Below are 22,565 nucleotides of genomic sequence, written 5' to 3'. Positions count from 1 at the left end.
TTCCATTACTGGGCACAGGCATTTATAATCCTGCTTCCACAGTCTACTCATCGCGCTAGATTCAAAATGCAAACAAACCGCGCTGCAGAGCAAAATGCCGGTCAGGCTTGTAGGCTCCAGCGTGCTTTTAATAATCCTTATTTTCTTGGATGCCAATTGCTGTACTTGCGTACAGGAGACTGACTGAACAGAGCGCTTTTAAACATTGTAGATCGCTGCATCAGCGACGATAATCAAAATCCAACAACAGAGCATCAAAGCTTTTCACCAAACAAAACACGCGTCGCGCTCAAATCCTCATTCACTGTTTTTTACGTTTAGCTAGTTCAGCAAGTGTTAACTTCTTTCCACTGGGCTGAGCAGGCACTGCATTTTGGTTAGGAGGCGTCGGCAGAACAGTGTTTCCGGCAGCCGTTCTGGCAGTGGACCCAGTGCTGCTGACCCCGGCCAACATCTGTCCGAAGGATGCCTTCATGTCCGATTTCTGCGTATCAGTAAGAAGCGCGGTCGTTTTTACCGGCACAGTTGTAAGATTAATTTCACGCTTTTCATCCAGCGAGTTGTCATACTTCCGCCGTAATGCAGTCATTGCAGCAAGTGCGCTGTTTTCGCACATCACCAGACATGCCGCCACAGCCTAAAGAAGCAAACCGCTACTTCTCTATGTAAAGTTCCTGCAGCGAGAACGCAAATGGTACCGTTCAAAGGTAAAACTGATACAGAACTACATGTATGTACAAATATCAACGAAGTGTAAAAACAATTTGACGAAAAAGACTTCCAAATTTATGCATCACCAAACCTGCGCGTTGCCTGGTATTCACCTTTTTGTACTGCTCCAATGAAAAGTGTCCTTTACTGAAAACATGGGCTATTCGATTGGTACATGCCAAATATTCCATCATAACAATCCCCTGTCCGGGCTGGACTTTGGTCAAATCAACACGGTCTTCCTGAATTTTTGTCGCCTCGACCGTAATATTATCTCCATCGATCACCTGTAGTCAGTATAACACGTAAGTTTCTAGGATTATAACACAGCTGGACAACAGGAAATAACCATACAGCTTTAGCGGCAACTAGGAAATCCTTCTGGCCATATCCAAAGTCTGCAAGGACGGTGGACAACGCGGTGACCGATGTTGGCAAAACTAAAACAATGTCACTTTCGTTCAAGCAACGTTGATGCCGCAGCTTTCGTAAATAAGTAGTTTTGCAAATACGAAATTATGACAGCATACCGTTGCCATTGTCCTGAAGGATCAATGACCGCATATGGAAATCACTGTATGGACGAAACCTCTGCAAAGCAATAATTCCTTAAACAACATACAACTGTAACAGAATATATTGGATGTAACATGATTCCATTTAAAAAAAAAGTAATTTTAAAACCGAGAAATAGTCGAACTCGGTATTTAAATGATAGGGAAAACGATATACCTAACTCTTAGCATGTTTTAACACAACAGTAACAAGTAATATCTCTATAATACAGTAATAACAAAAATCAAGATACTCGTACGAAGTATAAATAAATAAGAGACCAAACAGATAACATACTGTATACTTACTGAAGAGCAGTAAACTGCTAACAGTTAAAAATGTGCGTAACATACAGTACAAGTGACTGTACAACTGACATTCTACTACGTTAACGACCTGGGTAGCGTGTACGATAACAAAAACTTACACAAATTCAAAAAAAATCTGATATTGCACTGCACCTGCAAACAAAGTCGGCTGAAGAGTCCGTTCAGTGTGTAATAGTAATTAAAAGGAATTCCTCGAATAGTTCGCAGGCTTTTCCTGAAACGCTCTGATTTTGCCTGAGTCTTCTGACGATCTTTTCTTCGAGTGTGAGAATTTGGATTAGGATGTGTCGAATTTAACTTCACCTCTCCAGATCTCGTGGACTTGGATGAACCACCCGAGACGAATCCAAAATGCAGTTGTAATTTTCCACGAAGCCATCGCTTTCCTCTTCGCTCTCGTTTCGGCCGCCGCAGTCGCGTCGTTGATCGCACTCTGCAAAGTCAAATTGTCCAAATGTGTGGCTCTCAAGAAAAAATGGGTTACAGCAGTCCGCTGCGATTAAAGGCGGAAAACGCTGCTGAGCATTTATTTTAACATAAGTTTTAGTTACGTGACGCACATACTAGCATCCACTTCAGTTTTCCGATCCTCAGTTCCGCTCCTTATGCGAACGATGGAAACGTCGTTCGATGGCTGCGAAATGCAAATGGTATCTGCAAAGTGGAAGGATGTTTAAATCCGAAAATAATGGCCTCAGCTGTATTAAAAACGCATTCTTAATACTTAATAGAAATAATAATTAAATAATAATTAAATAATTCTTGTACCATTATGATTAAAGACTCCTTTCTTACTTGTTCCGGACAGCATGTTTGGTGTTTCGTCAAATTTGACACGACTCGAAAAGCAAGGTACAACCGGAGATTAACATAAGCAAGTCAAATGGGTACCCAGAAATCCCAATAAAACTGAGAGACGATAAAACATTTACGTCAAAACTTCGAAGAACGCTCAAAGAATACGCATCTCTCAAAGCTTCCATGAGCGGCGAGCTTACGACTAAAACAATAATTAGTGACAGCAGGCCTCGAATCTTTTGATTTGTGAACTTCCGGTTGGAGTACTACGTTGGTCTCCCTTCGGGTGGCGTCGTCATGACCAACTTGATTGTTGTTGATTTACCGATGCTGCCAGCCTGCCAGTATGTATACTCTGCGACGTCTGCGGCTCCAGAAAACGAACATCTCCTTGTTATTTTACGTGTTTACAGTTTGTGTTTCAGTTTATAATTTCATCCTTGTTACTAGTATCTGGTTTCGTATAGGGTACACTAGAATAGACTACACGGTGACTCCCAGGTCAGTTGTGGAAACCTTCCTGTGAGCTAAAATGGTGAGTTAACAACCTAACATGCACATTTTTTAGAAGTGCAGTAGTCTTCGTAAAAAGAACGGTCCTTAAAGGATACTACACTTATTTGCTTTGCATTGTCCCGTTGGCCATGGTACTAGGAATATCTGATAATGTAGAGTGTAGACATTGTGGAGTTTATTTGTACGATAGTCAGTGTACTTCATGTTCCATTGTCCATTAATTCCTAATTTCTTATTTTTCAGTCCGCGCTTTTTAATTTTCAAAGTCTCCTGACTGTCGTTTTGCTCTTAATCTGCACCTGTGCATATCTCCGTGGAATGGCGCCTCGGGTAATGGATAAATATAAAACCGGGTAAGCTTACGCTTTTGGCCACCGAACCTTTGTTAATTCGCATGAACTCTTAGGTATGTTTTATTGCAAGAAAAGCGTAACTGGAGAAAAAAATGAATGTATGAAAACTTTTACGTATAGCTGTGATTAATACTTACTTTTTCTTGACGGTTTTTAGGGTACTAAGCATTTTTTGGAAATGCGCACGGATAGGAGAAAGACTGAGTCCATGGGTATCTGTTTCGTGTATAGCCATGGCCTTTTGTGTTTTGTTTATGTGATGATCGCCTTTAATTTCTGTGCTACGACTGAAGCGTTGTCCGTTCGATGATACTTTGATGTCCAGCAGTACAAGCAAGGTTTCAATTGGTATTAATTTTGGTATTCGTCTCGCATTGATTAAAGCGTTTTGTTATTTTTACACATACTTACTTGTCTCGCTGTTCGAATTTGTCTTTGGGAATCTTTAATATTTAGTTGTGTACTTTATTACCTCAGAACTGAGAGTTAACAGGAAAAAATATTTTTTTAACTATAGTCTTAACAGCGTAAGGTTGAATAACGCAAAACGACAAAAATGACGAATGGCAGACAAATCTACCGCAGTAAGTACAGAGCTCTGTATGCTACTAATTTCTAATTATACTGCAATATGCGCATATTTAGAATATATACCGATATTGTAGTTTACATATTAATACCTACTTTAGCACACTGACACAGGTCTGTTCGTACAACATAAAAAAGCTTCTTCACGGATCAAGGATATCTGAATGGGCACAATGGCTAACAAAAATGTTGGAGCCTACACTTCATCGGAATTTCGAACGAATTGACTAATATTATCCAGAAATGCTCTTCCGTCTTCCGCTACTGGATCGAACTGCAGGAGTTTCATCATAATGGCGTTCGCCCTGCAAAATTTGGCCCTCATAATTTGTTCGCATTATTCTGCGTCTCAGAATACTGTCGTATCTCGCACATACGAAAACATTTCTTATAGCACTGAAAACTGACTTTTCGCAAAACGCAGTTTTTCGCAAACTGACAACGGGTTTGATCGCTCGGTTACACTTGATGCTTTCTGCGACTTCATGGATTCGGTCTACGATTTTCTGAGGGAATCCAGCCAATCTGGAGATTTCTACTGCATGACTTGCGCTAGATTTGCCGTTATCCACTTTAAATAAGAATACCATCTGGCCACCGTCGGCGGTCGTATGCTGCATTTTCTGCAAACCCGCTCGTGGTCAAAGACATTTTTAACAGAATATGTCGACTTATTTGCGTACTTTATAAACAACAATATCCGAAGGTGGTACCAGTTCGTCCAAGGCATGGAAATGGGTAGCAAGGAAGATGATCGGCGTTGCTGTTTGAGAAGAAGTCTCACTATTTCGTGCCGGAAGGGATGCATTTTTTGCATGGGCAGTGTCCGAAGGTTCTGCCTGGCGTGGGTGCGTGTCAGAAATAAAGTGGTTCAAAATAGCTGCAACGAGGGCCAATCCATCAGTGGCCCGCGTGCCCTTTCCGAACTCATCCAAAATAATCAAGGATCGACGGGTTGCATAATTTACAGCAAAGGCCACCTCAAAAAAATTAAGCGATAACGCGAACACTACACCTAGCATCACATGATTTCCGACTCGGCAAGCAATATGTATACCGCTGCTCGCTGTGCTCATGCGGCTCCGCTTACCTGCGTAAGGTCAATCAGAAAGGCTGACTGCCGCAGCGCAACAGTTTCTTCGGTTAGTAAACGCGTGAAAATTTTGTCTACGAATGCGATTCTTGCACGCTCCGCTGGAACTGGACATCCAATGTGTGCCAAAAACACGATTAACCCCATCTAATTTTTGGAACCAGAAGGCAACTTCACATTAGTTTGCGCTTTGTTAGTATATTTAATTTATTACAGTATGTAACGATGTGGATATTCTAAGTAGGTAACAGGTATATGTATCTATATTGCATATCGTTTTCGTGATAAAGCTTACTCGTTAGAGTAATATTTAATGACAAAATGTAAATATATTGGTCATGCATGCAGTCCCGTACTTGCTTTAGGTAAACACTCTTTCCACTCATGTTAGGTCCTGTGACAATGGTTATTCGTCCTTTATTTGGTTCGACGTGAATATGATTTGGGATGAACGAATTAACATAAAATTCTTGCAAAGGATGCCTGAAAACATACCGAGGAAAGCGTAAGATGATATTGCACAGCTCAGGTTAATTATAAAACAATAAACGCGGAAACGAGCCAGTTAGTGCTGAAGTGCAAGTAGGTATATATATTCCCTCGAACGTATACTTGCATGTTTTATCATTTCTGAATTAGCTGTATTATATTATCAGTATCGGACGGCATTCACAAGGTTCAGTAACTAACTAGTACTAACCATAATCAAATAACTATATACTGTAACTAACTGTAGCAAGTAACTATAATCACAATCTTTTATAATCCTTAGCTACACTAATATCTTATCAACGTTGTAATGTACCTAGCATTCATAATTTCCATTCCCACATCTTCTCCCATAACGGGAATGCAGTACGAACGAGAACGAGATGATCCAACCGAAGCGATAGCAATTACACTGAAATGATATAAATAACGCTGAGCAGTTTCTTCTGTGTACCCCAAGCAGTTGTAATTTAAAAAAAGTAAACAATGAAAACAGACGGTAAGAATACTAGCGTGTGTACTATAGATGTGTTACGAGACATCGAGAGTTACGTTACCAGAAAGGTCACTGCAAGAATCATTTTAGCACTTGTGCCCAAAAGTGCTGGCTAACGCTCTTGAACGTACCAGTCCAGTTCAGCGGTATGCTTCATTACATCCAAGAACAGTTTAGAATAACGGAGAACAATTTCTTGTAACTGAATCATGATGATTTGTTCGCAATCTATAACATTTAAATACATTTTATTAAAATCGCAAATCTGGACCGCTAGCAGAATCATGAACTTATAAAAAGTATATATTTGCACTCTTATAGAGACCGTATACGTAATAATTGCTTTAATTTTAAGGATAAATTCTGTAGGGTATACATTTTGCTTATACAATACGTTACCGTGAATTTTCGGCACTATGTCTCCGTACTCTTCGTCCAGTTGTCGCATTCGGTCCGATTTGTAAAACAATCCATTTTTCGCTTTGAACTGCAAAATGGTTACCAAGCTGAAACAATGCCTGTTTGGACCAATAGTCTATGATATACTACCCTAGCTTGATAGTGGTGTAATAATTACCACGAAATCCAATCCAGGTAGCTCATAATTACTTTGAGCAAGATCTTCGGTCTCTTGTAGGACCGTAAGATATCCTAACTGCAAAAAAGTACATAGAACACTGACCCACAGAATTTTAACCACAAAACTTAGCGCGGTAAGTTAGTAATAAATTAATTCTCCATATCTCCATTATTATTTGTAGTAGATGGTGCGGTATTGCATGGCCTTACATGTGGAATATATGTGACTCGAATTTCACGAGCGCCATCGGTCATTTTCACTAATTCTTCTGCAGCAATATATGTCAGCGTTTCATTTAGATTATGCAGCATTTGCTTTACTGCAAAACGTAATAGCTGTTAATATAAAAATGCAGTGCATAATGCATGCGTATGTATACGCACATTCGTCCAGTTCTGGAGCAATGTTGGGATTCACCACGAACCGTTCTTCCATAGCCGAAGCTTCGAAATCAATCTGTACTTATTGTTAATAAAACAAAAGCGTGCACGATATGCTCACTTGTCAGACCAATAGTGCTCATGATGTATGCCACTCACTCACCACTTCTTCAATTATTTTAGCGACTCTAGCCAAGTCGCCGGTAAAATTATCTACAATCTAAAATTTCAAAAATACGCATACGAAACAAAGTTGTTAAAACCTAGATGCATTAGACGCACGGTCAAACTTGAAAAAAATATTAGGTACCTTGCCGAAAATTTCGATATCTTGCGGCATACTTTCGTCGCTGATAAGTTGAGCAATGCCAAAAGCGCATGATGCTGTCTAAATGTACAACTGCAGTTATTGCACAAATGGTAGTAAAATAAATGAGATGACCTGCCCAGTATCTTCCTTCCGGTATCAAATGTAATATACATATATATATACAAGCGGGACTTACTTTTTGCAAGGCTGACCAGTCCGCCAATGTCGATGCACCTTTGGCCATTCTTCCCAGCGAGCGCTTCAGAATATATGAAAACAAAATAGCTCTGGCATTTGATATTACAACACAATCTGCAACATTGTTTGTTTGCTCTAAAATCGGTCATTTATTTCAAAAATTCAATAAACAAGTCTACGAAAGGACCTGTCGTTGCACATTACAGCTTACCGCGACATCTTTGATGTTTCCTAGCAGCTTCTCAAATTCTTTTTTTAAAACCGCATTGCTGTCGCTCATAAAAAACCGAATGCCTTGATGACGTTCGCGGATTACAGCAAAATTTCGAGTTGGACGATTAAACCAATATCTAAAAGCGCAAAGAAGAAAAGCGTACGTTTGAAGAAGGAAAAGCGTGCGATGTCTCAATCGGAAAAGTATATTTTCATCTGACCTCAGCAATTTACTTCCTGTCGGGCTCTTACACCGGTTGAAGAGCGCAAATACACTCAAGCCTTCCTTTTTTGCTTTGCCGGCTTGAAAAACCGATGGATGCGTATCTGCACAAAATTTTCTTGAATTAAAAGAACTCCTGATTTTGCAGGTTCGACAGACAATTCACCTGCATGGAAAATCCGTAGAGCTCTGAAAAAGCGTCGTTTATTATTTGGGCTCATTCCTGCATTGCTGTTATCTGTTATCTTGTTTATAATTGCAATGACTAACCTTTGCGAATTTTCGTCTATCGACACCGAATCTTCCCTAAAAAAATGTAATTAGAAAGGCGATATTTCCACGGTAATATGCAACATGCATTGAGAACATCCGCAGAGATACGATGGGAAACGTGACCGCAGGATTATTCTCGCCGGTGGCCGACGTCTGTGGAGGATGTTTATCCAAATAGTGCAAAAGTCCACCGAGAGCTCGCACCTGCAACGTGCCATTCTTAAATACAGAAATTTAGGGACAAGAAAAACTCAAAATTACAAAAGTACACACCATTGCGATCCGTCGGAAATCAACCAAGCTTGCGAGATAGGTCCTTATGGATTCGACTTCTACAAAATGTGCAGGCATCGCAGGAAGGCGGATCCGATCGATTCGCTGTTTGCACAATCCCAGTGCTGCAAAATAAACAAAACGATTTTGGTTAACATCTTTCAATGGCACAAGCAAAAAAGGATGAGCGTTTCGCAGTTTTATTTTACCGAAATCTTTATTTGGTAAGATGTTGAGCTGTGGCGGATCGGCTTTCGTTAAGTCAAGAACTTCGTCTTCTGTTGGAACATCGTCTTGGTTTTGCCCTGTTGGAATGCAGGCAATTATGGTCGAAGGAATTCAACGTAACCATTAGCTTAGCGGCTAATAGTTACAAACCGTAATTGGTATGTAAACGACAACCTACCGATTCGCATTAAATATTCCTTAACGTCGGGCTCCGTATTCTGACCAAAAATCAAGTGACCGGGTTTGGTGTTGGCAATCACTAAAAACAAATTAGGAAAATAGCCGCATCATTGTTGCTGGGGTTGCGCTGTATCTGCATGACTATGTACTTATTAGTATCACCCGAGTAGTTAACACAAAGAGAACGGTCTAAAATTAAAATTAAGAAGAAAGGAGATCTAGAGATATCGATGCAGTCATCTAGTCTAACATATCACGCCGTTCAAATTCTTACGCGCACGCAGGATTTCGAACGGTGGACTGTCGTGAACGTCCATTAAAAGGTCAATTGTAGCCGTTTCCGCATTGTACATCGCGGCACCCAGAATCCCGGCATGCCACACTATCGCTAGATAAATCTGCAAACAAAGAAAACTAATGCGACAAGAGGCTCAAACTGGCTTACGATGGCAACTCACTGCGGTTTGATCTGCGGAGTCGAGCAGGAGCGGCGCTCCAACATCTGGAAGAAGAGATTCACGCTCTGCTCGTAGCGCGAAGTCACTGGCTGCTTTTTCTGCATCAGGGAAATATGTTCGGCGATTTGTATCAGAGGAGAATCGGACAGATATGGAAGTTGCACTATTCGAAGTGATGCTAGCCATGTCTGAGCAAAAAACAAACAAGAAAAGCGCAAACAAAACGCATCAGGGTCTTTCAAAAGGTGACCCAAGCTCAGCGACACCAAAATATTGCGTTTTCTTTTGAAAACTGAAACCGAGGGTAGGCTGGACAGCTGAAACAGCGAAAACCAAAGTAATTTCGGGGTAACTGGTAATAAAGGACGATGCGAATTTCCATTGTTATTTCTTTTTAAGAAACAAATACCAAATCAATAAGTGTTAACATGTCATTTTATAACGACAAAAAGACTGGCGTAGTTCTTCAAAATTTTCGTCAATACAACGCCTCAGCGCGCTCTGACCATCGGCTACGAAAGCGGCAGACACCGACCAAGGCTTCAAGACCAGGTGCGCCAAGTTGGCAGCCGCCGTATCCATCGAAGTCTGTGCTACTGTTGGCTGTAGGTGTCAGCAACAGTAAAAGTCAAACGATATATAATTATTCTTATCGGATTATTTTAACCGATCAGCGTTTTGTGGTTTTCATGTAAATACTAAATATGTATCAACGTCGACCAAAATCGAAGATATCGTGACGTGATATGCGCATTTAGACCCTTATATTAATTGTATTACCGGTCGTAGGTAACGCCTCTTAAAAGCGGTTTCACAGTGAAATCTTTAAGACGATTTAATTGGGCATTTTATTTACATCTGTCTGGTACGCTTTTATTTACGGTACGTCTGGTTGGTACGCGTTTTGTCAGCGAAGGTTCATGTGAAATCTATCTTGATCGTCCACAATCTGCAGTTTTTAAATTGACCTGATGTTGCGGATTGAAAAGAATTTGTTTTTACTTTGCAAAAATATTTGGCGCAGAAGCAACGGGACGTCGGATCGCCCTGTGCGAATCTGGAATATGGAGCTTCGGACGATTGACTGAGCCTGGTTCGCTGATCAGCTGACGCGTTTTGTTCCTCGACATTGACGAGTGAAAAGAATGGCGGAAACTCCGCTCAGGGATAATAAAGATTTGTGTTGCTATTTTGTCACGAAGCACTCGTGGAAGGGAAAGTACGTAGCGTGTGCCTCTCACACGATGTATTCAGCGTCCCGGATTTTGTAATCGTTTGGTGTTCTTAGGTACAAACGAGTGTTTTCTGTTGGCACTAAAGGAATTACCACCTACAACCCGGGATCATGCGAAAATACGAACCAGGTACCTAACGCACTGGATATAATTTGCTTCGCACCAGTTTGTCCTGGATTATGAAGGGTTTTTATTTTAGTGGGCATACAACGACATCGTGTCGATTGCGCCAGCCACAAAAGGCCACGGTGGAGCGGAATTGACGCTCACTGTGCGCAAAGGAAAAAAGATTGACACATTGAAATTTTCTTCGGATCACCGGACTGACATTCTGACAGAATGCCAAGTAATGCGATAATTATTTTCCGATGCTATGCGACTGCCATTTTTGAAATTACATTGTATTTTAGCGATTTCGCCACTTATTTCACGAGACATCCAAATCAAGGCCGGTAAGCACAACGAGTGTGTAAAGCTGAGCTTGTAATAAAAAACTATTATTATATTGAAGTTGGAGATATTTTGTAGAAGTATAACGCTTATAAGCACCATTGGTCGGATAATCGAATTCCTGCCACTCTGGAAATCGGATATTCGGGATTGCACCAAGTGGATCCTGCAACCGGTGTCCAGCGATCTGTTTACGATTACAAAGATATCGAAGCAATCGCATTGGTTAGTGAAGCGAAGTTTGGGATGTAATGCAGCAAAGCAGTTTTATTCTGGCAGGTGTCGGATTATCCTGGCGGTTTTTGCATCTTTACCGGAGGTTTCGAGAGATTGGTATTTCCGCAGCTTTTTAATACATCAGAATTATTCGTGTTTGGGGTTTAAACTGTATTCGCATAACTGCAGCATATGTTTGCGAGCGAAAGTCGGGATGCAGTAATTCGGGACATTTCGGAAGCCGCCTCGCAGTACATTGGACTGCATTTAACGGCTCGGAAGGAGCCAATCAACTTTGATCGCTTCAGTACCGAGAGATTTGGAAAATATAGGTAACCGTTTATTTGCGGAATATTAAACAGTACTTCAGATAGTAATGCGAATTTTTTATTTAATTCAGCACCGACGAAGCGTTGACGAGTCTGAGCGAATTTGTCGTTCAAAAGATAACGACGAAATCATCCACAGTATGTAAAATTATTTTATCATCTTATGGCACAAGACCGTGTATGATTTGGTGTGGTTATGAACTTAAATAAATCCCTGAGAAACAATTTGTTTGTAGGGTGCTGTGAAGCGAATCCTTTGCCTGAGTGAATCGTGCCTTTTGGAACGGGATCCCGGGAGTTACGCTATATGCACACTTAAACCCTTATGTGACGTACGAAAACTTAAATATTCTGTTTCATGTAGGGCTTTTGTTACGCAGTTGTTGTACTTAATCATTTGCAGATATTCGCTATTGTTCGCCACGTGGATAATCCCCAGCTTTTCAGCATAGAATATGTTAAGGGACAGACGAGAACGTACGCATCGACTGACCGGTAATTACTAGGGATTTGCGGATAACGTTACACTTTTTTTTGTGGTTAAAATTCCCTTTTCTCCAGTGATTCGCTTTTGGCCACAATAATGGACGGTGTTCGAGCAGCCGGCAACCGCGATATACATGTGAAAATGTATCCCACCGAGCGCGGCTATCGTCTTGGACCATTTACCATTCCGGTCGACGAAGAAGTGGAAAGCCAGCATTTACGGTTTCTGCAGATTTCACCGGGTAAGATATGAAGTCCATAATTTCTTATGAGTTGCTGATTAATTTGTAATTGCAGCCGGAATGTTGTTTTCGGAAGTCGTGCAACGGTTTAATAGCAACATTTCATACAGCGGACTTCTTCATGCCGTCACTCAAGATGTACGCATTCATTTTATCGGCTTTCAGTTTATGAAAAACCTTTTCTGCAATGATTCAATAGGGTTTGTTTGCGGAAAATAAGGAAAAGCTAATTAATGTAGCCTTGATGGCACTGGTGGAGCGTGATATGGATTTGGATATTGCAAAACCGGAAGATGTGGAAGCTCAGTTTCAAGCACTGCGACGCCTCTTTGCCTCCAAAGCTGGGTTTATGGCTTTCACAAATATTCCCACCCTACGAGAAAAAATCGGCAGCCGAGTGATCAAGGCACTCAGCAAGAACAACGATGCTATTACTCATGCAGTATTGGATATGTTATGTGCCTTAATGCAGCCCATGCATGACGATTATGACTTGCGACAAGAACAGATTAACAAAGCTTCACTTATGTCGTCGAAAAAATTTATGGAAGGAATTTTGGAAGTGTTTTCTACCCACGTGGTAAGTAATTTGGAGCACGTGGAGGATGCGCACGAGAAACCTCTGCACTCAAACCGTTTTGATTTTTTTCTTCTGACTTGTGAGTTTCGTTGTAGCAACGAGGGAGTGGTGCTTTAATTATCAGCGCAACGCTGGATTTTTTAACCTTTGCCTTGTGTGCACCGTACAGTGAGACAACTGATGGAACGATGTTTGATCAGATGCTGGAAATGGTTGCTGCTAGAGGGAGAACTATGTTTAAGCTGTTTCAGGCAAGGCTCCACATAGTCGTTATTAAAAAAATTAAATGAAATACCTTTTTATCTTGTGTTTTATAGCATCCTTCAATGGCTATTGTGAAAGGCGCCGGGTTGGTAATGAAGGCCCTGATTGAAGAAGGCGAAGACGATGTTGCCACGAAGATGCAAGAACTAGCTATGTCCGAAGGCGCTTTACCTAAGCATTTACACATTGCTCTATTTACACAAAGTCTGGATAGTCGAGTTCTTACCAACCGGTAAAATGTTTATTTGTAAAAATGAAGCATTTCGCTTCACCTGCAACCGTTTGTTCGTAGTCAACTTAGCCGAATCCTTGTATCCTTATGGGTATCGGGAAATGAAAGTGCCATGTCACTTCTTTCACGAATTATGCCTTATGGACTTTTGTACTATTTGGAATCCAGCGAAGAAGTGCCGGAGCATGAAATCGATCGTATTCACCAGCGTGATAATTTACAACTAGCTGTTGTATGTGCGCCTCGTTGAATTGCTGAACGTATAGGTATCGATGACATTTTAAATTTGTTACAGGATATCCAGAACAAAAACAAAGGAAACGCACAGTGGAAGGTAATTGAAAAACAAGTGTCGACCCTCTTGAAACATTGGAGAGCTCGTATCGGGATGGAAAATCAAGATGAAAAGGTCCAGCGCATTGTGGTGTTGCGGAAGCGCCGACAGAAAATAAAGAGCGAATCAAACTGGGATTTGTTTTACTACCAATTCTTGAGAGATCATGCCAGAGCAAATTTAATCTGGAATCACAAGGCAAGTGATGTTTAGTGCATTGTGCGTGGTCGTTAGGGACCTTAGTTAAGTACCTGGCTAGTTTGACAGTAGTCAAGCTGAACAGACAGAGCGATTTGACAGACACTACGGTTTGACTCTCTTCTGTTGCTTTGATCAGACCCGAGAAGAACTACGGGAATGCTTGGAGAATGAACTGCGCGCTTTCAACGTCGACAAGGATCTTGGCGCCGGTAATATTATTTCCTGGAATCATATTGAATTTGAGGTGCTTGTTAGTTGCATTTATCGCGTCTTAACGTATGTTATATTTCAATCGTTTTATCATAAATATCATGGCTAGGTTCCATATAACTGCCTAAATGAAGAGATCAAAATCGGGGACTATTTTCTACGACTTCTTCTGGAAGAAGGCGATTCAGATGATGAAGCCAGTCCGATGAACAAACCGTGAGTTACTGTGCTAACCATAAGTTCTATACCACGTTGGGTTCAGTTAATATCGAGTAATTGCTAATTAATAGATAACTAAAACTGTTACATTAATATAATTGCTCTTTTGTAGGAAGGAATTCTTTTTCGACCTGTACCATCGATTTCTTCTTTCGCAAAAAGCTTCTATGAAAAGCAATTGCCTGCAAGCGATGACAATTGTTTATGGACGCTGTTCAGAAGAAATAGGTCCTTTTAACGATACCAAGTATATGATGCTGATGTTGGATAAGGTTAGAAATTCTTGTGCGTTTGTACATTTTAAGTGGTTGGTAATACATTTTAAGTGGTTTTAAGTAATTTTAATTGACGGTGTTAGTGTATGGATAAATTGGAGCGCGACCGACTGTTAATTTTTGTGGATAAATTGATCTCGAACAAGGTGAGGATGTTCTTTGTGTGCGAGAAAAAAATAATACTGTTGCGGTTTTTTGTTGCAGCAAAACGTGAAAGACCTGATCGATGCTAATGGCATTCGAACGTTGGTGGACCTGCTGACACTCGCACATTTTCACACCAATCGAGCAGTTATACATACTCAGGTATTTGTTTTTCTTAAACTGGCATAGATTAAGCGGATCTGTAACTTTATTTAGTAATATATGAGGTTTTAGACCAATGTCATCGAAGCGGGAGCTGATTCTCGAAGGGATACTGAAAAAGAGTGGTATTACGGCAATCTTGAAAAAGAACGCCTGGGTCCAGTCAGCATGGCTGAGGTATGGTAATAAGTGATGTGTGATTAAGTTCTGTTTTTTGTAAAAACAGAAATAAACCGATTCTTGCCTTGAGAATCATCACCGGAATTTATTGTGCGATTGATGTTGTTTTTAGTTACGAGAATTGTGGGAAAGTGGTGAAATCAATCAGAAAACAAGATGCTGGGCCCAAGGTATGGATGGTTGGCGACCACTGCAGCATGTTCCTCAGTTGAAATGGATACTGATGGCCGGTGGAAATGGTGTCATGAATGAAAGTGATCTGGCATCTTTGGTCCTGGGGATGTTGATCAAAATTTGTGAGCTGTATCCGAGCAGGTATGGAAGATCCATAACTTTTGTTTTTAGTTGTACATGTTGTTTACCGTTTCGTTGTAGAGATGCTGATAATTCAATAATTCGTCCCCTCCCGAAAGCTAAGAGGCTTTTATCCGATCCTTCTTGCCTCCCGCACATCGTTCAGGTAACTGTGGCGTGTTGTGCTTATAGACTATAGTGGCTTCGTTACCATGACTAATAAATTGGTATAATTTTAGCTTTTGCTGACATTCGATCCCATTTTGGTGGAGAAAGTGGCTACATTACTTTATCACGTAATGCAGGACAATCCGGTTCTTCCACGACTGTATCTGTCCGGCTGTTTCTTCTTTATCATGATGTACACTGGCTCTAATTTGTTACCAATTGGACGTTTCCTGCACTACACGCATACCAAACAGGCGTTCCGAAGCGAAGAAGTTAAATCATCCACACTGCTTCAGCGTAGCATTCTGGGACCATTGATACCGGAAGCTATGATTTGCTATCTGGAGAATTATGGTTCGGATAAATTTGCGGAAATATTCCTGGGCGAGTTCGATACACCTGAAGCCATTTGGAATTCGGAAATGAGGTGATTTGATGATTTTTAGCTAGAATGAATTATGGATGTTGCTATGGTGGTGTTTCAGGCGGTTAATGATTGAAAAAATTGCGGTCCACATAGCTGATTTCAGCCCGCGGCTCCAGAGCAATGCTCGTGCATTGTATCAGTATTGCCCGATTCCTACTATTAACTACGTGCAACTGGAGAACGAGCTGTTCTGCAATATTTATTACCTCCGACATCTGTGTGACGTTCGACGATTTCCAGATTGGCCAATAAAAGAGCCGGTAAATTAAAAAAAGTTGTTTTTTTATTAAAGATAATGGTAGCTGCATAAAGCTTTTCATGACAAAATACTGCTGTTTGTAGGTGAAATTGTTGAAAGATGTCCTGGAAGCTTGGAAGAAAGAAGTGGAGAAGAAACCACCGACGATGTCGGTGGACGATGCATACGATGTTTTAGGTGTCAAGAAAGGCGGAAAAGCGTATGTGTTGTAAATGTGGCTTCGACTCACCGGCATTTGCAGGTAAATCTATTCGTTGCTTCAGAATTGATGAGAATGTGATTCGTCGGGCGTATTTTGCGTTGGCTCAGAAGTATCACCCTGATAAAAATCCGGACGGACGGGCAAGTGTTGTCTAGTTCTGTGCGAAATTCAGTCTTATTTACTTTTCCATTTTCGTTTACAGGAAATGTTTGAGAAAGTGAACAAGGCATACGAGTTCTTGTGCAGTCGTACTGGGAAAGTATCTGACGGACCTGATCCACAGAACCTGCTCCTCATTTTACAGACACAATGCATTTTGTTCAGCCGTTATAGCGAAGGTAGCATCCAAAAATTAAAGTTTATTTGATGAATATTTCGAAATGGGTGATTGTGTTTGCATCAGAGCTTCATCCTTTCAAATATGCCGGCTATCCGATGCTCATTCAAACTATCACAATGGAAACCCAAGATGATAATCTTTTTGCGAAGCCTGTGCCTTTATTGGCGACTGCATGCGAGCTGGTTTACCATACTGTGGCTTGTTCGGCGCTTAATGCTGAAGAACTTCGTCGAGAAAATGGATTTGAGGTAAAACTTTGCAACATCTGCATAACTCTGTTTGGTTTGACTGAACAAGTATGTAGCTCAGGGAATTTTAGAATGGTTTAATGCATCGGACAGTTCACTCATACCTTTGGTTATTTTTATCGGCCTGTGGTTTGATTTGAAACAGTCAATTCGACTTCGAATAGAACTAGTCTGTAATATTTGTAGTTTAACTCGAAGCTTACTTACTTAATTATAACCTTATATACGCGTGGTGTTTTTATCTGGCAACTTCTAGATACTGGAAGATGCGATGCGGCGCTGCGTAGACCGTTTGTCTATCTCATCCAAATTGGAAGATTTGAATGTACAAGTTTGTATGAATATTGCGCGATGTTTCGCTGTGGCGGCTCAGTTCGAGCAGTGTCGCGAACGCCTGTCCGAAATGCCGGACGTTATCCGAGATCTGTGTCGTTTGCTATATTATTCGGTAAGCCTGTACTCTAGACACTAAATTTCGTTAGCTTTCATGATTATTAATTTATTGTACAGCACCTTTTCCGACTGTGTTGCGTGGCCGTGGAAGCCGTAAGCGCGTTTTCTGTGGATGTACTTTTGCAAACACAACTATTCAAAGCCGGTGTTCTGTGGCATCTTCTTTTGTTCCTGTTCCGGTATGATTTCACGTTGGAAGAAGGAGGTGTGGAACGTAGTGCGGAGACGAACCAACAGGTAAAAAGTCTGCAGTTTAAAAACCAAACTATGATGCAGTTGAAGTCTGTGGAATTTATGATGGGATGGACTTTGCTTTTTGTGGTGGCTGGTTAACGGGCCGATGTTGAGTATAATGTAAATCTTGTTGGATGCAGTTATCTGATTTCTATATTTTATTTTGGCAGGAAGTATCTAACAATCTGGCTAAACTGAGTATTGTGGCGTGCGCTCGACTGGGTGGTTATCTCAGAGGGGCGGCCTTTGAAACACCCGAAAACCGGGAAATTCGACAAGCCCTTTGCACCATGCTTACTCCATATGTCACGAAACAGTTTCAGAAGTGCAGTCCACACGAAGTAAGCTTTATGAATGCTGAATATGTATCGGAATTTTGAAACTGAAATTCTGTTTATGTACGTAGTTGCTGAAAATTCTGAACAGCAACATTCGAACTCCGTATTTGCTGTGGGACAATGGCACCCGGGCAGAATTGTCGGAATATCTGAACAGCCAGCGTGATTCCATGCAGCGCAGTGGCGAATGTGACCCAAGCTTCGGAACCGGCTTTGTCCACTCTGCGCATTCATCCGAACTGATTATTGGGGATATCTTCATCCGAATTTATAACGAACAACCCACATTTCCGATCGAAGTATGGATACATCAGATTGTGTCATGCTTCAGTTTCAGATAAAAGCTCTAGCACCAATACTGTTTTGGCATGGCTTTGCTCTAATATTTTCAGGACCCCAAAGCTTTTATAAAAGATCTTTTGCATTATTTGGGATCGGAAGCGCAGTATGTTCATTCACTTATGTCGATGCCAGACAAAAAGGGTGTGAAGATCGATGCGAAACGAATTAGTAATGTGGAAATGGCACTAGAAGCACTGCGTAATATCGTCCGAGCCAGCCCAGGTACTGTTGCTTAAGGGGCTCAGTAAGCATGGTTTTGTCGGTGATTACTAATTTTGAATGTTTTTCTCTGTGTTAGGTGTGGAACTGCAGTGTGTTGGGCATTTTAAACTCATTTTTGGTCTGCTAAGAATGGATAATTCGGCAAAATTGCAATCGGTAGCCCTGGAAGCAATATCATGTGTGGTTAGCAATAAAGAATGCGTTGTGGATATTGCAAATGCCGAAGTGTTAGGAAATTTGATGCCCTTAATGCATTCTGTTCCAAATGGTATGGAATTTTTTAACTTCTGCGTTTGTTGCATACTTTTTTATTTCCGCAATAGCTGTATTGTCGATCACATATTAGGTCGATATCTGGTGCAGGCGTGCTATGTATTTTCTTGTTGCATGTTGAAAAATAATTTTATTATGTGAGGTTTCTGACTTTTTTGTGTTTTGTGTAGCGCGGCCAGTTATCCTAGAGGTTCTTCACCCACTGGTTTCAAATTCAAAAATTGTCAAGGAAATGATGTCGAAGGGCGCTCCGATATATTTGCTGGATATGTTCTGCAATTCAACAAATGGTCAAGTTAGGGAAAAAACCGCAGAACTGTTTGCTAAAATGATGGCGGAAAAGCTTAACGGGCCCAAATTACGATTGCTTTTGGCGAAGTTTCTACCGAATATCTTTATGGATGCAATGCGAGATGCCCCGGAAACTAGTGTGCATATGTTCGAAGGTGCGACTTTTTTCGTTTTTATTACTGAAAATGTTTCTTTTTATTCTTGAAAATTTGAAACGAATAGGGCAGACCCGAAAAAAACACAGTCATCGCTTCAACTTTGTTTTTTTATTTAGTTGGATGCACATTATTTGTACTTTGTAGGCGCCCATGAGAATCCTGAATTGATATGGAACGATGAAGCTAGAGAAAAGGTTTCCGGTACCGTGAAAGAGCTGAAAGAAAGGTTCTATGAAATGCAAGCAAGAGATCCAAATGTTTATTGGAATGTGAGTACCAACAAACGCCAATCAGTAATACTCGCATGCCAAACAACAAAGATTCAAATGATTTAATACTATTGCAGCTGCCGCCCGATTACGATACAATATACAGCAACGTGCAAGGAGAAATTGTTGTTGGTGGAGTTTTCTTGCGCTTGTTCGTAGCTAATCCTGGCTGGATACTGCGGAAACCGAAGGAATTTTTCATAGATATTATGGATCGCTTTTTGGAATTGGCTGCTATTCCCTCTCCGCCGGTACATGTGCACATTTTAATTTGTTGGGCGAAAAGCCATATTGCTTGAGCGGCCGTAGATGTTGTTACAAAAGTTTTCATCCCCTTTGTGCCAAATATTTAAACCGAAATTATTGGATGGTTGAAATATTCTAATAAATCTTGTATTTCCACAGGGCGAAGAGCTTGAGCTGGTTACGACAGCTATTGTTGTCTTCCTGGAAGCCCAGCCGTTAATGGCAGATCAGGTTCCTACGTTTGGACACGTTCCACAGATAGTTCAACTTTTGAAAAACAGTAACGATGCCGTCGTTAGTGCCGCTATTAAAGTGGTGCACCAACTGGCCAAGAGTCCGGTACGGAAATGAAACGTTTATAACTGTAATTAAACAATGCCAGCCATTTACCGGTTGTACTAATTTTTTCGTTGCAGGTTTGCATAAACAGTTTAGCCAGTGTTGATTGCATTAACGGAATGAAGTTGGCGATGAAACGAAACCGTTCCGTAACGCCCTTAGCATGCGAGGCGCTGAACAGTATTTACGAAGATCCGAAGGATGAACTAGTATCACAGGCCTTGAGCTGCGATCTGATACCGTTTCTCCTGAACTTGTTGGGAAGCCCATTAGAGTTTATTCCTAATCCAGCTGGAATTAAGGCTCATATTGTTAAAGCACTGAAATCCATGGCTAAAAGCTTGACACATGGAGAGAAGGTGAAAAACGACCGTGTTTCGCATTCCAGAAATTAGCTAATTTAGTTCCTGTGCAATTGTAGGTCACCAGTATTCTGAACGCTTCCAAGATATGGTCCGAATTCCGAGACCAACGGCATGATCTATTTATTACGCAGTCGACGACGGCTGGTTATCTGACAGCAGGTATGGGCATTGTTTACTTTTTTTCTCGTTGCATTATTGAACGTATTGTTTAAACAATAGGTCACTGCTCAGTTAAGAGACTCGCAGTGAAACATGAAAGTCTTTAGCAATTCTGTCCTTCGTGTGCATCAACACTATTCTTACTACGGTTATAACTAATAAAAAATAAAGGCTCAACACTGTAGTAGAAACTAATTACTGTAGGTTCTTTAGCACCGATATTTATTTCAGTAAAGTATTGGTTTAAGAATTTGTATGACTTAATGCATTATCCAGTAGTCGTGGAATTCACCAAACGTGTTGGATTTTTACAGGTACGCCTGGCGTTGCCGGTTATTTAACGCAAGGTAGTGCGAAAACTATGCCCGATGCTCCTCCGCCGATGGAAGGAGACTACGAGTATCATCCACATCAGTTGTGATTATTTTTACTGGCTTGTTGAATTTGAATGGTATATCAAGCATTTGTTGATTGTCGCATTTTTACGAATTGATACATCCCGTGAGTTTGTGAAGGTTCAGATTCATTTCTTACGATTTGTTACGCGTTTTTTATAACTTCCCTTTCCGGTTGTGATGCCCTTGACAACCTTCTTGCTCTGATGAGTCGATTTTAAAGTGCTTGCATATACGGTGTGTATAACTACCTAGTCAGATGACCAATTCGTGCAATAATAAAAATGACTGAAATCAAGAAATTTTTATGTTGCCTCCAAAACCATTTCGGAATGAAGAACAAAACTTGAACAGGACAGACTGCAAAGTATCGAGATCATAAATAAATATAAAACTAGAACCGCAAACCACACTTATACTCATGGCTGGAAGTTATCAGCCTGATTTTACATTGTTTGGGGTGTGCGTACGGTTGTAGTTTCATCGAAAACCACCTCATCCGACTCCATAGCGGCCGGATCAGGCAAAGTGCTGGCGAGATACTGCTCTTTCTGTTGCACTAAATACTGCAAAATTTCATCCAGATCACCTTCGCATCGGAGCATAATCTCGCGCTCTTTAGAGCAGTCATAATGCGTGCCTTCATGAGTGACTCCTGAAAAAATAAAGTCTTCAAGATCTTGTATGGACACGCGTATATAACCTGATAAACAACCAAAGAATCTGCATCCGATAACTTCATTTTCGAGTCATAAAACCTCAGTCGTCGTCAGTAATCAATCTTTCCGAACGAAATTTGGATGTTAACGCGTAGATGCGGACGTATAGTTGTGCGGCTTCTACTAACCCGTAGAGATTTGCTGGAGGTGAGAGACCTGTTGTGCGAGTGTTCTGTCGATTCCTTCCAGCGTTTTCAAGAAATTCGTACAGTGTCCTTCAGCTGTTTTGGAAACGGGCTTCTCTTTGGACAGCTCTTGCAGGCACTGACCTACAAGGAATTTTAAAAAGTACGCTCCAAGGACGCCAGTGTTACCACGTATCCACTTCATAGATTACCATATTCATAAAATTGTTAACAGCAACTAATAATAACTGTAGATTGTACAAGTAAAAAGCAGGAGTCCCACCTGCAAGACTGATTAGCTGAATGATGTCTTTATCCACTTGCTCCAGTTCTTGCAGTCGCTTATCCCGCTGCGCCGATTCATCCATTTCACGATCAACCGCGCACTGCAATCACTTTGTCACTAAGTTGGAAACAAATGGAGTCTTACACGTACCTCTGAAGCCAAGAACTACCACGTGAAAACAGTCTACAGATCAGAAAAATTAATATTTCCAATTAGTCAACGAAAGTATTCAAATATGATTGTAGTGGTTTCGTTTGTTTGCGTTTTCAGTTTTACGCTAGTTTTGACAGGAATCACAGGATGAAGCGGCTGGCATCCACGGAACATTTTACCTAGGCGGGCATACAATTTTCAGTAGTACAGGCGTTGCACTCGAACCGTACGGCGCGATTTTCCTGCGACCACCTCTT

The 22,565-nt window shown here is 41.0% G+C and overlaps 4 protein-coding genes across 6 annotated transcripts; 1 reads left to right on the top strand and 3 right to left on the bottom strand.

The window, feature by feature from the left end:
- Window positions 1-73: 73 nt before the first annotated feature.
- Window positions 74-2,615, bottom strand: LOC129583015 (uncharacterized). Its single transcript, XM_055474692.1, has 7 exons — window positions 2,391-2,615; window positions 2,156-2,249; window positions 1,728-2,028; window positions 1,242-1,302; window positions 1,066-1,151; window positions 825-998; window positions 74-637 (listed from the first exon to the last, which is right to left on the bottom strand). The coding sequence occupies exons 1-7, from the start codon at window positions 2,404-2,406 to the stop codon at window positions 302-304; spliced, it is 1,068 nt and encodes a 355-aa protein (XP_055330667.1). The 5' UTR covers window positions 2,407-2,615; the 3' UTR covers window positions 74-301.
- A 1,104-nt stretch (window positions 2,616-3,719) lies between these two features.
- On the bottom strand, window positions 3,720-9,707 carry LOC129589931 (mutS protein homolog 5-like). The gene is made up of 24 exons (XM_055484868.1): window positions 9,245-9,707; window positions 9,061-9,184; window positions 8,785-8,865; window positions 8,588-8,683; window positions 8,379-8,503; window positions 8,191-8,309; window positions 8,103-8,138; window positions 7,999-8,021; window positions 7,831-7,936; window positions 7,608-7,746; window positions 7,395-7,457; window positions 7,199-7,276; window positions 7,052-7,108; window positions 6,892-6,964; window positions 6,718-6,827; window positions 6,506-6,583; window positions 6,328-6,415; window positions 6,060-6,156; window positions 5,749-5,844; window positions 5,300-5,426; window positions 4,941-5,090; window positions 4,534-4,830; window positions 4,259-4,473; window positions 3,720-4,155 (listed from the first exon to the last, which is right to left on the bottom strand). Exons 1-24 carry the CDS (start codon window positions 9,428-9,430, stop codon window positions 4,047-4,049), a joined length of 2,673 nt encoding a protein of 890 aa, XP_055340843.1. The 5' UTR covers window positions 9,431-9,707; the 3' UTR covers window positions 3,720-4,046.
- Window positions 9,708-9,910: 203 nt separating this feature from the next.
- Window positions 9,911-21,325, top strand: LOC129589919 (dnaJ homolog subfamily C member 13-like). Of its 2 annotated transcripts, XM_055484856.1 has the most exons (45): window positions 9,911-10,126; window positions 10,269-10,463; window positions 10,533-10,608; window positions 10,679-10,825; window positions 10,890-10,931; window positions 11,008-11,154; window positions 11,209-11,262; window positions 11,335-11,477; window positions 11,546-11,612; window positions 11,711-11,806; window positions 11,878-11,969; window positions 12,036-12,202; window positions 12,258-12,340; window positions 12,402-12,782; window positions 12,878-13,033; window positions 13,100-13,278; window positions 13,339-13,510; window positions 13,574-13,810; window positions 13,950-14,057; window positions 14,133-14,239; window positions 14,355-14,514; window positions 14,601-14,663; window positions 14,722-14,823; window positions 14,896-15,000; window positions 15,116-15,318; window positions 15,379-15,463; window positions 15,537-15,892; window positions 15,951-16,152; window positions 16,235-16,350; window positions 16,415-16,493; window positions 16,556-16,691; window positions 16,757-16,941; window positions 17,198-17,389; window positions 17,452-17,631; window positions 17,799-17,969; window positions 18,035-18,265; window positions 18,359-18,530; window positions 18,607-18,798; window positions 18,974-19,249; window positions 19,397-19,521; window positions 19,599-19,772; window positions 19,927-20,106; window positions 20,184-20,465; window positions 20,528-20,630; window positions 20,945-21,325. In XM_055484856.1, the coding sequence occupies exons 2-45, from the start codon at window positions 10,390-10,392 to the stop codon at window positions 21,049-21,051; spliced, it is 6,705 nt and encodes a 2,234-aa protein (XP_055340831.1). In that variant the 5' UTR covers window positions 9,911-10,126; window positions 10,269-10,389; the 3' UTR covers window positions 21,052-21,325. The 2 variants fall into 2 exon arrangements, with proteins under 2 accessions (XP_055340831.1, XP_055340824.1); XM_055484849.1 differs by having other exon boundaries at window positions 9,911-10,463.
- LOC129589936 (mediator of RNA polymerase II transcription subunit 11-like) lies at window positions 21,315-22,447 on the bottom strand. 2 transcript variants are annotated; one of them, XM_055484881.1, is made up of 4 exons: window positions 22,306-22,447; window positions 22,153-22,255; window positions 21,873-22,013; window positions 21,315-21,680 (listed from the first exon to the last, which is right to left on the bottom strand). In XM_055484881.1, exons 2-4 carry the CDS (start codon window positions 22,235-22,237, stop codon window positions 21,472-21,474), a joined length of 435 nt encoding a protein of 144 aa, XP_055340856.1. In that variant the 5' UTR covers window positions 22,238-22,255; window positions 22,306-22,447; the 3' UTR covers window positions 21,315-21,471. The 2 variants fall into 2 exon arrangements, with proteins under 2 accessions (XP_055340856.1, XP_055340861.1); XM_055484886.1 differs by having other exon boundaries at window positions 22,153-22,419.
- Between the last annotated feature and the right edge of the window lie 118 nt (window positions 22,448-22,565).

Source organism: Paramacrobiotus metropolitanus, unplaced genomic scaffold (genome assembly GCF_019649055.1).
Source record: "Paramacrobiotus metropolitanus isolate TYO unplaced genomic scaffold, Prichtersi_v1.0 Parri_scaffold0000002, whole genome shotgun sequence".
Classification (NCBI taxonomy): Eukaryota; Metazoa; Tardigrada; class Eutardigrada; order Parachela; family Macrobiotidae; genus Paramacrobiotus; species Paramacrobiotus metropolitanus.
The sequence above is the reverse complement of the archived record's forward strand: the minus strand, read 5'-3'. Positions and strand labels throughout refer to the sequence as shown.

What these genes read in the sequence shown, in the direction of transcription:
- LOC129583015 (XM_055474692.1), bottom strand. An exon ending in TCAGCCGACTTTGTTTGCAG is followed by an intron (nt 1,303 to 1,727) that starts GTGCAGTGCAAT and finishes ATTGCTTTGCAG; the next exon opens with AGGTTTCGTCCATACAGTGA. An exon ending in CCTTCAGGACAATGGCAACG is followed by an intron (nt 1,152 to 1,241) that starts GTATGCTGTCAT and finishes ACATTGTTTTAG; the next exon opens with TTTTGCCAACATCGGTCACC.
- LOC129589931 (XM_055484868.1), bottom strand. Translation starts at nt 9,430, where the DNA reads ATGGCTAGCATCACTTCGAATAGTGCAACTTCCATATCTGTCCGATTC. An exon ending in CTTACCAAATAAAGATTTCG is followed by an intron (nt 8,504 to 8,587) that starts GTAAAATAAAAC and finishes TTTATTTTGCAG; the next exon opens with CACTGGGATTGTGCAAACAG. An exon ending in TACCTGGATTGGATTTCGTG is followed by an intron (nt 6,416 to 6,505) that starts GTAATTATTACA and finishes ACCATTTTGCAG; the next exon opens with TTCAAAGCGAAAAATGGATT.
- LOC129589919 (XM_055484856.1), top strand. Translation starts at nt 10,390, where the DNA reads ATGGCGGAAACTCCGCTCAGGGATAATAAAGATTTGTGTTGCTATTTT. An exon ending in ATATCGAAGCAATCGCATTG is followed by an intron (nt 11,155 to 11,208) that starts GTTAGTGAAGCG and finishes TTATTCTGGCAG; the next exon opens with GTGTCGGATTATCCTGGCGG. An exon ending in AACCCACATTTCCGATCGAA is followed by an intron (nt 18,266 to 18,358) that starts GTATGGATACAT and finishes TAATATTTTCAG; the next exon opens with GACCCCAAAGCTTTTATAAA.
- LOC129589936 (XM_055484881.1), bottom strand. Translation starts at nt 22,237, where the DNA reads ATGGATGAATCGGCGCAGCGGGATAAGCGACTGCAAGAACTGGAGCAA. An exon ending in TCAGCTAATCAGTCTTGCAG is followed by an intron (nt 22,014 to 22,152) that starts GTGGGACTCCTG and finishes AATTCCTTGTAG; the next exon opens with GTCAGTGCCTGCAAGAGCTG. An exon ending in CCTCCAGCAAATCTCTACGG is followed by an intron (nt 21,681 to 21,872) that starts GTTAGTAGAAGC and finishes TTATTTTTTCAG; the next exon opens with GAGTCACTCATGAAGGCACG.